Genomic DNA, 13,571 nt, shown 5'->3' with positions numbered 1-13,571 from the left:
TTGAGTGCAGACCAAAGCTTAACTGTGTGTTTGCAGTTTGAGAGAAATGTGAGACAATGTGTTTCAAACAAAGGTTGTAGGTTTCGTTAAGCTTTGAATGGTAACATTGCATTTGAAAAAAAAGCCCCACTTCTGATCATAAATTACTCTGAGGACCACCATCCCAAATAATTGAGAAAAAAAGCTGCAAACAGTTGCCAGCATCAGATTATCATCAAAGTAACAAGCTGCTTAAAATATCCATACCCTGAAGTGATATCGATACCAATAGAGAATACACACCTTTGATACACATTGTATCAGCTCTGTGTGTTAGCTGGTTAGCTCTCTGCCGCCGCACTGCAAAGCGCTCACACGGTGGTTACCGCTGATAAGGCCGTCTCGACCCTGGTGGCGGGAATGTGTGTTTGCGGGAGCGTAACGCCCACCCTCCGGTTCCTCCCCAGCACTGTTGCCGTTGATAGCTGCTGACGTCTCTGAGCAAATCACGCCTTGTATTAAATCGAAGAACGCTTGCGTTGATTGGCTGCTAGCAAAACCCTAATAAAAGTAGTTTTTCCTAGATCCGGGTTAAAGAAGGAGCAATTGTAGGTATTATTTTAGTGGAGAAGTTTGGATACTATTTGGTACAGGATTATTTCTGACTCACTACACACTCGATACACAGCCCTACGCATCTTTCAGTCCCTCTTTTTTTATGTTACAAGTGAATACCATCATGTATTAGATTAGAAAAAAAAAAATCTAAACTTGACGTAGTGAAAAGGAAACAAGTTAGAGGAAATTAATGTAAGTTTGAGTTCAAGGGGGATTCCCCAAAAAGCAGCTTGCTATTTCATGTCAATAATAGTATGGTAATGTTTGTCATTTGGCTGAATCCTCCTCTTGAAAGACTATTACAATTTTCCGGTTTCCGTAGTTAGAAATCTATCCATAGCTGCTTTTATTCCATAATTACAGATGAATAGCTAGACTGCCATTCAAATACACGATCCCCCTCACCCTTCATCATTATCATCACTAACTGCTTTTTATAAACTGTCTTCTTAATGTCTCAATTTGTCCTGCTTGACCCGTGTGACCTTGCCTTACAGGCTTCAGAGAACAGTAACGTCACTGTTCAGAGGCCACCAAATGGGTTAAGTTGCGATGGCCCACTTGGAGATGATCATCTCCCTCATTTTCTACTGGCCATGCTAGTTAGTATGTTCAATGCCATGTCACGTGTAAAGTGCCCTCCCTCCCTGTCATCCTCCAGAACAAGACCATGTCTGTGGGTCGTTTTTTATGAGTGGGTCAGTCTGCAGTGGCACTATTTCTGGATAGTCTCTGTAGTTCATACATCCATTGCTCTATTCTCAGCTCGTCATGTCAGAAGCGATTGAAGTTGTTCCCAGCATGCACTGGGCTCAGGCTCACAACCAAGGGTGTAGGTTTGATTATGTCATGGAGACTAAATGGTTGAGAGAGAAGATTGATTCACTCTCTTACCTCCGAATATTTGTCTATTCGATGCATGACGTTGGCGTGATAATCAGACAAATCAAGTTGGTTTGTGTACGTCTGTCACGTGTGTGTGCGGCAGTTTGTTTTAGTGTGTGATAAGAGTCATGCCACCGACCTGAAGTGTGACATCACAGCCTTGTATCTTCCAAAAAAGGGCCTTAAAGTCGTCGCTGGCAGTGTGGGAGAAGTTTGGAAGAAGAACGTGACCATGAGGAAATAGTTGAATAAGGATATCTAATTTATAAAGTATGCTGTAGAAAAGTGACTGCCAAGTGTAACAAATCGTAGTTGATCTCTGATCCGTACCCACCACCCCTGTTTTGGATCCAGGTGGAAAAATACCAAAGTTACCCTTTTAGTGCAGCCTGTAGGTGAAACCTGGGGTAAAACATGTCCATATAAGGATATCTCGCCTAAGACGCCTCAGTCTGTGATCAGTTTTACAATTTGTATTGTTTTTCTCTGTATTTCTTTGTTTGATTTGTTTATTCAGGCATTAAAAATCCTCCATACTGGAGCCCATCTCAATACATTCTGGGCTGACGCATATAGACAATCATCCACACTCAACCACACTTGCAGCCAACTCAACTAACCTCTAGTGTGTGTTTTTGGACATGTCTATTCATTTTCTCAATTTGGATAGCCAATATTTCAATCAACTGCAGGCTGCGTTAATAACTTCCTTGTTTTGGACAGTGATGTATTCCTCAGATGCATTAACACATTTCAACAGAGTTGCTATGGAGCTCCACCCAGGCAACTATTTGTTTCCTCAACAGTTTTCCAATTAATTGTAATGAGTGAATTGCATTGTTTAACCTTTTGTTGTACTGCATATATATATATATATATATGTACCTGCAAAACAAGTACCGTAACCACTGTCTCTCTGTCTTTCCAGTGAGCAGTACCTGCCATGCTCTTTTGGACAGATTTCTTGAGGAGAACTTCTCAGATCAGATGTATCCTCATCATCTGGACTCAGAAGATGACAGCCAACGTAAGAGTTATGTACTGATGAGTGACACAAAAAAGAAAACATCAGTACCTGCAATGATAACCCGTATTAATGTAATGTAAGTTTAACATTAATGTAAGTGCACATAAAGTGCCTGAAAACTTGAAATATCCTTAAAGGTCAGGATTGACTATATTGTCAATTATCCACCACAAGAAACTTGAGGTACAGAAAAGTACTCATTATGATGTTGAGGTGACTTGAGATGTAAAGACTATGCTCTCTTAGATGGTGGTTTATTTGAAACAAATGAAAGTGGCTTGCAATGAAATAACGATATAATAATATTTCCGTCCTCTTTCCTTTGACTGTTAGCCATATTATCTGTTGTGGCAGTTTCCTCTCAAACCATCACATGATGTTTTGAACGCACCCCCCCCCCCCCCCCTCCCCCTCCCCCTCCAACCCCCCCAACATAGACAGATGCACAATCGCTAAACATTTACAAAGGGTCTGTCTGTTTGGCTTTTCAACAGATTTTTAAAAGACAATTAGATTTCGAGGACATTTGGGCCAAGAGTCCTGGAAGTGATTAGTGGTTGAGGTCACGATGACAGGTGTGACTCCAGGACACCATCATTTAACATTGAGAACATTGATTTAAGATTTAGTTAAATAATGAAATGTTTAGATGTAATTGTGATTTTGTACGTACAAAAAAAAAGTATTTGAAATAAAAAAATAATAATAATGGAATTTGTCAAAATGTGCAAAAGAAAAGTACCCGCTTTTCCCCAATACTTGAATAGAAGACAGAAATCCCACTTTCCATCCATCCATTTTCAGCCGTTTATCCGGGGTCGGGTTGCGTAGGCAGCAGACCCAGCAGGCTGAACCAGCAGGCTGAACAAGGCTTCCCTCTCACCCGCAATATTCGCTAGCTCATTCTGGAGGATCCCGAGGCGTTCCCAGGCAAGCTGGGAGATATAATCCCTCCAGCGTGTCCTGGGTCTTCCCTGGGGTCTCCTACCAGATGGACGTGCCTGGAAAACCTCTAATGGGAGACATCGAGGAGGCATCCAAATTAGATGCCCGAACCACCTGGGCTGACTCCTTTCGACACAAAGGAGTAGCGGTTCAACTCCAAGTTCCCTCCTGATGTCCGAGCTCCTTATCCTATCTCTAAGGCTGAGCCCGGCCACCCTACAGAGGAAATAAATGTTGTCTGCTTGTATCTGCAACCTCGTTCTTTCGGTCACAACCCAGAGTTCGTGACCATAGGTGAGGGTTGGAACATAGACTGACCAGTAAGATGGTCCGGTACAGCACCTGTTTTACTGCTGCAGCCGCACCGATCCACCTGTCGATTTCCCACGCCATCTTACCCTCACTCGTGAACAAGACCTCGAGATACTTGAACTCCTTCGCTTGGAGTAGACACTCTTTCCCCACCTGGACGGAGCGATCCACCGGTTTCCGGCAAAGCACAGTGGCCTCAGATGTGGAGGTGCTGACATGCTCACGAACAGGACCAGTGATAAAGGGAAGCCCTGGTGGAGGCCAACACCCACCAGGAACGTGTCTGATTTAATGCCGAGAAAGCGAAAAAAGCTTTTACTGCAGGCGTACAGAGACCGGATAGCCCGTTGCAACGAGTCCGGCACCCCATACTGCCGTAGCACCCCCCACAAAAAACACAAGGGACCCGGTTGAAAGCCTTCTCCAAGTCCACAAAGCACATGTGGACTTGTTGGGCAAACTCCCAGGACCCCTCCAGTTGCGAGGGTAAAGAGCTGGTCCACGACCGGGACGGAAACCACACTGCTTGTCTTGAATGCCTCCTTTCCAGCGATGACCTTCCGACCACAGCTCCTAGCGGCCGAGTCCACAGTAGAGGCTTTGAACATGGTCCACTCGGATTACATGTCCCCAACCTCCCTCGGGATGTGTGAGAAGTTCTTCTGGAGGTGGGAGTTGAAGACCTCCCGGACAGGATCCTCTGCCAGACGTTCCCAGTTCACCCTCACTACATGTTTGGGCTTGCCAGGTCTTTCTAGCCGGCTCCCCCGCCATCTGATCCAACACACCACCAGGTGGTGATCAGTTGACAGCTCTGCTCCTCTCTTCTATGTCTGAGTGTCCAAGACATACAGACCCAGATCATATGATACGATTACAAAGTCGATCATTGATCTCCGGCCTAAGGTGTTCTGGTACCAGGTACACTTATGAGCCGCCTTATGCTCGAACATGGTGTTCGTTATGGACAAACCGTGGCTAGCACAGAAGTCCAATAACAAAACACCGCTCGGGTTCATATCGGGCAAGGCGTTCCTCCCAATCCCCCCTCGCCAGGTTTCTCTGTCATTGCCCACGTGAGTGATGAAGTCTCCCAGGAGAACCGGCGGCAGGTAGCAGGCAGCGTGCGGCGCCCTTTCCGGCACCCCTCCCACCGACTCCAAGAAGGTTGGATACTCCGAACTGCTTTTCGGTGCATAAGCACAAACAACAGTCAGAGCCTTACTCCCCGCAACCCGTAGGCGCAGGGAGGCAAGAGGGTCGCCTCCCTGCACCTAATCTGACTTTTATTAACCATTAATCACTGCAATTCTATTCAGATTTATTCTTAATGTTTAATGAATCACCCACGTCTTTGAATATTTACCCAAAAGTTAAAAGCTACTCTCTTATCTTTCTGTTTTTCAGTGACCTCCTGTGATTTTGAGTCACTGTGCCACTGGACTTTATCAAATCACAGCGACCAAAGTGACTGGTCAGTGGTGTTGCCCCAGCAACCAGAAATCACTCAGACGGGGATAATGCCAGACACTGATCACTCAGTGGGAAGCTCTGATGGTAAGAGTGCACAATAAGTAAATTAAAGAATACAATAAAAAGAGTGCGTCAGGATACTGCTTATGCCTTTTTCTATGAAACATATTTAGCTGATAGAAAATCCAGTGATGGATCTTTAGACTTACTCAAAGCTCTTTTGAATCCAGGCATTTCCTTGACATTTATTTTGATTTTGTGCTTGAATTATCTAAATGTCTATTCTGAGAATTGTGCTAATGTTAAAGCATTTGTCAAGTGATTTATAGGAGTGACAGCATTAGGTGGCTGCTATAAAACTGTTGTGCATGAAATGTCTACTCTGTTTTATCATTCTAGGGCACTTCCTCCTCCTAAGCTCCACCCCTGCCGCAGAGGCCTCTAGGAGATGCAAGTACCACTTAGCCAGCCCGGTCTTGCCAGGAAACAACAGGCACTGCATCCTGCAGGTGGCTCTGTATGAGTCCGGTCCAGCGGTGGGGAACCTCACGCTCCTGATCAAGCCGGTTCACTCAGGCTCAGCTGTTCACTCTGTGGATCTCAACCACAGGAGACCTGATGAACGCAGGTCAGCAAACACACTCCATGCTCTCCATGCCTCTACAATGCCATTTGAGCAGAATTTATTTATTATGCTGCCCACGTCCATTTAATTAGTGTCAAAAGGAAAAACCCTGCATCTTTACTGATTGAAGTGCTTGTCAAGTTGAGGTCCAGCATGTGAAATAAATACAAGGGAGCTTAGATTCACTGCAATGAAAGGGGACACAGGCCTTCAGACAGAGCAAGGGCACAATAACCTATTCATTTGACTATTACTTAGAACTAAAGGTAAATAACTAAAATGTTCCTCAGCTGTCATGTGGGACAACTGTAAATATGCGACCGTGTGGGGACAGCGGTCCCCTGTGTATTGTTTGGGAAATGGGGACAGGTATTTCCTATTGATCTAATGCTGAAGTACAGCCATCCTTAGAGCAGCTAAAAGCATTCATGTGTCTCGATGCAGACTCTGGCGATGAATTTATATATAATTGGTTAGGACAGAAGAGAAATGGATGAGCATAGTTGTGCATTAACTTTGTTACTGTCTGTGCGATAATGGATTGAGCAATTCCATTATTAGGCACAGTGGTTTTATTTATTTAGCCCACTATTCATTACACGCTAACCTGTAGATGTAATTTCTAGACCCCCTCTCCATTTAAAACACAGTTCTCATCTGATTTGACACCACTTTTACTGTGTTACTCTGTGTACTGACTGTTTTAGTATCAAGCAACAGTCCTAACCTTTTTCCTTGAAAACAAAAGCATAATTGCCCTGGCTGGAAATGGTTCAATTCTAATGTATGTTCCCGACAGTGAAACATCACCCACTCAACGAAAAAGTACAATTTGTTTTAAGCTGTGAGAGATGGACTCAAAGAGAATAATTTGTAATGTGAAATAAAGCTCAGTGAAGGAGCCGTCTCATTGAGGGTTGCATTATGATGGTCGCTGTAGTCACAATGTTGAAGTGCAAAACTGCGTATGCAGCCAAGCTTTGCACACGTTTGTCAAGATACACACATACACACACACATTTATATATATACAGTATGCCTTATAGTAAGCTTTATTCTTTTTTTCATTTTCAATTGTAAGGTTTTGTTTTTAATGCAGTATATTTTCCGCACTATAGGGCGCACTGGATTATAAGGCGCACTGTCAATGAATGGTCTATTTTCAATCTTTTTTCATATATAAAGCGCACCCGACTATAAGGCGCATTAAGCTAAACAAAACAGTCAGTCAGTCAAACTTTATTAAACGTGTTCACAATAACTCTCAACATTGTTCAAACGTTAATGAGCGTATTCACAATAACTCCCAACCTTGTTCAGTTGTAACACGTAAAATAAACAGTCTGATACCGTTAAATCAAACGTTAGCGTAACTCTGTGTGGTCTTCTTTACTTGGCGCAGGTCATCTTCTTGCTTCCTCCACTGAATTTTCTCGCAGCAGCTCTATTCCCATGTTCTACTGCGTGACTGATAGCCTTGAGTTTGAAGTCTGCGTCGTAAGCGTGTCTCTTGACAGGTGCCATTGTGGGGTCCTTATACACACACACTGCGATATTATGGCGAAGCACAGTATGTATTACTCCGCAACGCTCCTGACTACGGTAGCCGTAAAAGGGGCGTTCACACCAAACGCGTTGCGAATTTTTCGCGCGTCTGGATCCCATGTAAAGTCAACGCACAGACGCGTTTGGTTGAAATTCGCCGGGCGTTGCGATAGACGCGTTGCGCAATTTCGCCAGAGTTAAATATTTCAACTTCCAACGCGAGTTGCAAAAGTTTCGCAACTCGCCAGCCATCAGCATTGAGATGCTCCGCCCGTTGGGCTGCTGCTGCTCTGGTAGCGCTGGAAGCGGAAGTTATCAAGACGGAGTCGGTGAAACTCCCCGAGCTGTGTGAGCCTACGGGTGATGTTATGAACCTAAACGCCAACGTTTATGGGATGTCCACAACAAGTATAAAGCAGAACTAGTGGTTATTTCGACCGTGGTGGATGAAGGAAATTATAACTGTTTTTAATTAAAGGCTTTTAAGTGCGCCTTATAGTGCGGAAAATACGGTATATATATATTTGTGTGTGTATGTATGTATTTATATGTATATGTGTGTATTAATGTGTGTGTGTGTGATAACAAAAAAAGGCTGTAAATTCCTACACCTGACTTAAAAAGAAATGTCTCTATGATGGATTAATCTAGGGCTGAGTGGGAGGTTCTGGAGACTGTGATTGGTCAGGTGGACGAGCCCTTTCAGGTGATTCTGCTCTACACTTCCTGTTTGAGCGAAGATGGAGGCACCGTGGCACTGGACTCTCTGGAGCTCATAGACTGTGAATCAGGTGAGTTCGTCACGTTCTTTAAAGCTCTGATTTACTGATTTATGTTCAAACCAAACAAGCAGTTGTCTCTTCTGATAAGAACCTTTAACCAAACAGCTGAACAGTTTGGCCTTGTTCAGTTCTGCCAGCTCAAACCAGTTTGTGACATATACAGATAGAATCTGTATTATATCTGTATATGTCTGTATCTGTAATTAGATTGATTTTAGAAGTCTGGACCGCAAAAAAAATACATGAAATGCGCCTGATGCGATCCCTTTTACGGATGTGTTGTTACTAGCAACCCATGTAGATGGGTTGGGAATGCCTGGACCAACAAATCCAATCTGATCACTTGCAAATAAGAGTTAAGTGTTGACAGTCTGTCTTACAGATCTCATTTGAGAAACCAATTAGATGTGCTTGTTGTCTGCACATAGGCTTAGTTTAAACTGAAAACTGTTGACGATTCACAGTGGCACATCCTTTTTTTAAAGTTTTCACGGTAGCTGAAAAAAGAGACATTGAAAAGTTTTTTCTGTGCAGATTAGTTAATCATTAAGATTTCAGCATATAATATGTTTAATGGATAAATTAAAAACAAATCAAACAAATACATAAACTGAACTACAACAGTTTATTAGCATTATTAGTATTATTATTCTGCAATTTGACTGCATGCTATGGTCGAGACAGGACAAAAGCCTCTTTGCATGCTTTGCATGCTCCCAGATGAGGGAGCTCTGACAAACGCACGAGGTATGACCATGGGATCGCTATCACACACTGACATGAACTGACAAAATACACAGTTGTAAACAAGCACAGCAGTTTTCCAAACGTTTCCCCGAATACATGGCCTTAAATAAAGATTAATAAGGTTGCTTCCTGAACAGACTATTAAAGCTTTGGAAATCATGCTTAATCACATGGCTGCTTTCATTAAACTCTGTGGTTGGTTTATGTGGTATTTGTTATAAATGTACTGTATGTTGTTTCATTGATATTCAAATATGGTGAATTGATCTTTATAAGAAACGGTACCTGTAGGGACTTAGGACCCAGGGGGCAGTCAGGTGGGAAGGACAACCTGGGACAGGGGTTGCTGTATGGTGGGGAAGACAGCATGGCAGGGCCGAGGAATAAAGAGTTACAATTTAGAGCAGTTTGTTCTCACTTCTTATGTGTATCAATAAACACAACAGTTTATTTGCTTTTAAACCACAAACAAACACTTGGAAGTGGACTGAGACCCACATTTTCAGGCAATCTCTGTTTTGTACCAATTAAGCAAATGAGATATGTGTTAATTGGTGAGTTTAAGAGGCACTAGTAGTCATATTTCTTTGCTAGCTGTTTCCCCTTGAGCCCAGTCTTTGAGCTAAGCTAACTGGCTGCTGGTTGTAGCTCATATTTAATGGATGGAAGGAAGTGGAGTTCATCTTGATTTTTCTCACACAAGTGAATAAATGTATTTACTCAAATGTCCAATTAATCCTTTAACGCACATTCACCACTTCAGGGTTAAATGACGAAATGGTTAAATAGGCGTAGTTCTCCATGATGTGTAGTATTGCTGTATAATTGTTGTGTGGTTGCTGGGATGCAGAACACCAGGGCATCGGACTGGACGCGGCTTGTGGGGAATCTTTCCACTGTGAAAGTTCAGGCGGGTGCATCGACCAGAGCCAAGTGTGCAACTTCCACACCGACTGTCCTTTAGGAGAAGACGAGGGCTTCATCTGTGGTGAGACTTTGTTCAATCACAGCATGCATGAGTAGGAGGCTTTCTGGAGGGAAATCGTGACCTTGAATTTCTATTAGTAACCCTTGAGAAGGCACTTGTGCAGTCGGCTGTAGAGGTTTCCTCTTGTGTGATGACAAATAATGTTTTATTAGATGTTGATCTGCACCAATGGACTGATTGTGAGAGGGGGATTGTGAAAACAACTTTCAAAGCAAAAGATGTGTCTGTGTGAGTGCTTCAGTTTGTGTGATTGTAGGTGGAAAGTTAAGGAAGGCCAGCATACAGTACCGGAGTCATAAAGCAGGATATAGGGCTGGATCCATCCATCCATCCATTTTCAATACCGCTTATCCTCATTAGGGTCGCGGGGGCGCTGGAGCCTATCCCAGCTGACATAGGGCGAAGGCAGGGGACACCCTGGACAGACCGCCAGTCCATCGAGGGCACATGTAGGGACATACAACCATTCACTCTCACATTCACACCTATGGGCAATTTAGAGATCAATTAACCTGCAGCATGTCTTTGGACTGTGGGAGGATGCCGGAGAGCCCGGAGAGAACCCACGCTGCCACGGGGAGAACATGCAAACTCCACACAGAAGGCCCGCCCCGACCGGGAATTGAACCCGCGGCCCTCTGTGGATCCATCCGCATTAGTTATATTAAAGTTCAAATACATACAAAATCCGTAGTCTTTTGACCAGAGGAACCACATTATTCTATGCCAAGGGCTTGTTTTTTTTCCATGAGCTGGAAATTCTTTTATTTTATTGTGAGAAGTTAGATATGCTTTACTTGTTTAAGTTATCATCTTTAAATCATGTCATAAAATGTCTAAACACAAGATATTACTAATGTTTAAAATGAAACACCTGTCGTGGATTTACGGGTGTTATGAAATCCAAGATTTGAAAACTATGCTACGGATAAAAAATTAAATTAATACCTGTAATTTCCTCCCACTTGATAGCTTTGTGCTTATCTTTGAAAACATCAATCATTGAGCACCAAGAAAACAGTGTGTAAAAAGTACTTGAGTTGTGGAGGAGAGGAAGTCGATCTCAGTGTTGACCCACCAGTAAAATCTATTCTGCATAAGTGTTCTTGAAATACTCTGTCAAAGGCACGTGTCAACCTTTTATAAATGGCTTCATGATCAGATGAAAAGACTGATGTCAGTTAGTATCTCTGTGCCCAGGAACAGGCCGTTAGCTCCGTGACTTTGTTACGTCGGTCTTATATACATGTACATTATGTGAATAAAGGAATAGTTTATTTTGGGAAATGTGCTTTTTGCTTTCTTTATGTTATATTGTGTCTTTATGTAAGGTCAGTTTTACTGGAGACTGTCTCAATCTTCTCATCTTGTTTTTATAAGGCAAGAAAATAAACATATTCCCCATAAAAGGCTATGAACCCGCATCTTGCAGTGGCTCAACATCTCTTTAAAAAAAAAACTTGATGTTGGAACTTAAACTATGTTACCCAGTGACTCGTGGATGTATTGGCAACTAGCCTGCCAGCTAATAATCAAGACAATTTTGGTTTTAAGGCAGGTTTTAACTTTGAAGCTAATTATTCATGTTTAGCTTGATTTTTTTGTTCTGGATGCAAAGAGATGAAATTGTTACCAATCTTCTAATGTGACTGTAAGACGCTAAACAAGCATATTTCCTAGTCTGGGAGAGGTAACAGTAACATGCATCATAAAGTACAGACAAAATAACGTGTGCAGAATAAATAAAACATGGCCAATTGTACAGACAAACACAAATGAAATCATGGAACCCCTCTTTAAATGCTTCGCTGGTTTCTCCAAAATGAAATTCTTCAATCAGGGGAAAATATGGATTATTTTAGCAGCTGTGATCTTTATTTATCCCAAGATCTCTGTTTACAATCCCTGTCCTCCCCAGGTGCTCTTCCATTTGGCTCTCACTGTTCATTTGAGCTGGATGCATGTGGTTGGTCTGTGTCCAACCATCACTCGGCCTGGAGAAGAGTAGCTGGAGACGAACTTCTGGAGAAAGAAGACATGCAGGGTGTCACTCTGCAGAGAACCCCAGGTTGGCTGTGTGTGTGCGTGTGTGTGTGTGTGAGAAATAGCCATATTATCCAGATTCTATTCGCCAGGTGAATCTTGTACTATTCTGATAAATGACTGTGGTGTGGAAACATGGTTAACAACTCAAAAACGTCTTCTCACTACATAGCTCACGTTGCTTAGTGTAGGAACTACATTTTGATATTTTTTCAAACATGCTTCTCATTTGTTGCTAAAATGTATATTTATTTATGAATGTATCTATTTGTTGTTGTTGATCGTTGTAGACCCAGATATGAATAGGAATGCCTCGTTAGATTACTATCATATGAAGTTCCACCGCATGAAGAGTTCATATTAATTATTTAAAATCCAGCTGCACAGGGCAGAACATATAGGCTTATAGTTAATTCTATGTTACAGCTACTCTCAAGCTTTAAAATTTCATACGCGGATGGTTTTCGTCTTACATGTTCATTGTGCCCTAAAGAATAGAATAAAAACATTCCAAATGATTACTGTATCTCTGATGCCCATTATTTTTGATACGTTTGTTTCATGTTTCCTGGTTAGCGTTCCGCTCTCTCACCTTTTATTGTGCGCCCCCAGGGCACTTCCTGTTTCTGCGGGTAAGAGAGAGTAATTCCCTGCAAGAGGCGTCCATTCAGAGCTTGTCTTTCGCTCCCCCCGTCTCTACGACTGCATGTCAGGTCAGTTATTTACACAGATGCACTAGTTTAATAGTTGTGTTGATATCATTTTCAATTATCAATGTCCTTGCTGAAGTTGTGTCTGTTTTTCCGTACAGATGCGTTTCTCTCTGTACCTTTATGGAGACTTTAATGGTACATTGCTGGTGGCTATAGAGGAGAATGGGACTACGACTGCTCCCCTGGTCTGGGAGAGAAATCATCAGTGGACAGACGACTGGGAAGATGTTGCCCTGCAGCTGACCGGCCTTCATCATGGGTGTGTAAAGGGGAAAACAGAAGGGTAGTCGCAGATGATTATGTAACACTGTCATGGTGGAGCAAAAGATCAGGCATGTTCTCTTGTATACAAAGGTTACTATCATTCAACCGTAGCCACCCCTTCTTCTTCATCATTCAAAAACAGATATTTATTCACTCAGTAATGTTTAGGATTCCTTTATTTTACGTGTCACAACTAAATTTGTGAAGATGATAAAGAAGACATTTGCTGCTTTCATCTAAAGATTTACAAAAAAAAGAAAAATCTGATTTTATTCATTATTCACTACAAACTGTTGTTTGGGATTGAATTTCTGTTGCCTTTCGCATAAAGACACTGTAATTCTCTAAATACACATATGGTATGTGCTTGGCTCCAGATTCCACGTAAAGGTGACAGCTGTGTGGGGAAAAGGCTCTAATGCTGATGTTGCTCTCGATGACATTGCAATTGGAGCTGCCTGCTTTGACACAGGTAAGGTGCTGCAATCATGTTTCTAAAATGTTACAGGCCGTAAGATAAATGGTACAATGAATTGTGGGTCAGCATATTTGTGGGGATAATTATGTAAAACCAATACCAATAAAAAAAGCTAAACTTAGTTTAAGACAACGAGTCGCCTCCAAC

General features: G+C 42.4%; 1 protein-coding gene across 1 annotated transcript in view; it reads left to right on the top strand.

Moving 5' to 3' along the window:
- Positions 1-13,571, top strand: part of ltk (leukocyte receptor tyrosine kinase) — a 38,526-nt gene that overhangs the window by 50 nt on the left and 24,905 nt on the right. Inside the window, exons 2-11 of the mRNA XM_034563517.1 lie at positions 668-699; positions 2,411-2,509; positions 5,174-5,323; positions 5,639-5,867; positions 8,061-8,200; positions 9,789-9,926; positions 11,845-11,994; positions 12,582-12,682; positions 12,781-12,941; positions 13,324-13,418. Of these exons, the coding sequence (XP_034419408.1) occupies positions 668-699; positions 2,411-2,509; positions 5,174-5,323; positions 5,639-5,867; positions 8,061-8,200; positions 9,789-9,926; positions 11,845-11,994; positions 12,582-12,682; positions 12,781-12,941; positions 13,324-13,418 (1,295 nt within the window). The remainder of the gene's footprint in view (positions 1-667; positions 700-2,410; positions 2,510-5,173; positions 5,324-5,638; positions 5,868-8,060; positions 8,201-9,788; positions 9,927-11,844; positions 11,995-12,581; positions 12,683-12,780; positions 12,942-13,323; positions 13,419-13,571) is intronic.

The sequence above is a fragment of the Cyclopterus lumpus genome, chromosome 22 (genome assembly GCF_009769545.1).
Source record: "Cyclopterus lumpus isolate fCycLum1 chromosome 22, fCycLum1.pri, whole genome shotgun sequence".
NCBI classification, from domain to species: Eukaryota; Metazoa; Chordata; class Actinopteri; order Perciformes; family Cyclopteridae; genus Cyclopterus; species Cyclopterus lumpus.
This window is presented reverse-complemented; position numbering and strand designations above follow the sequence as displayed.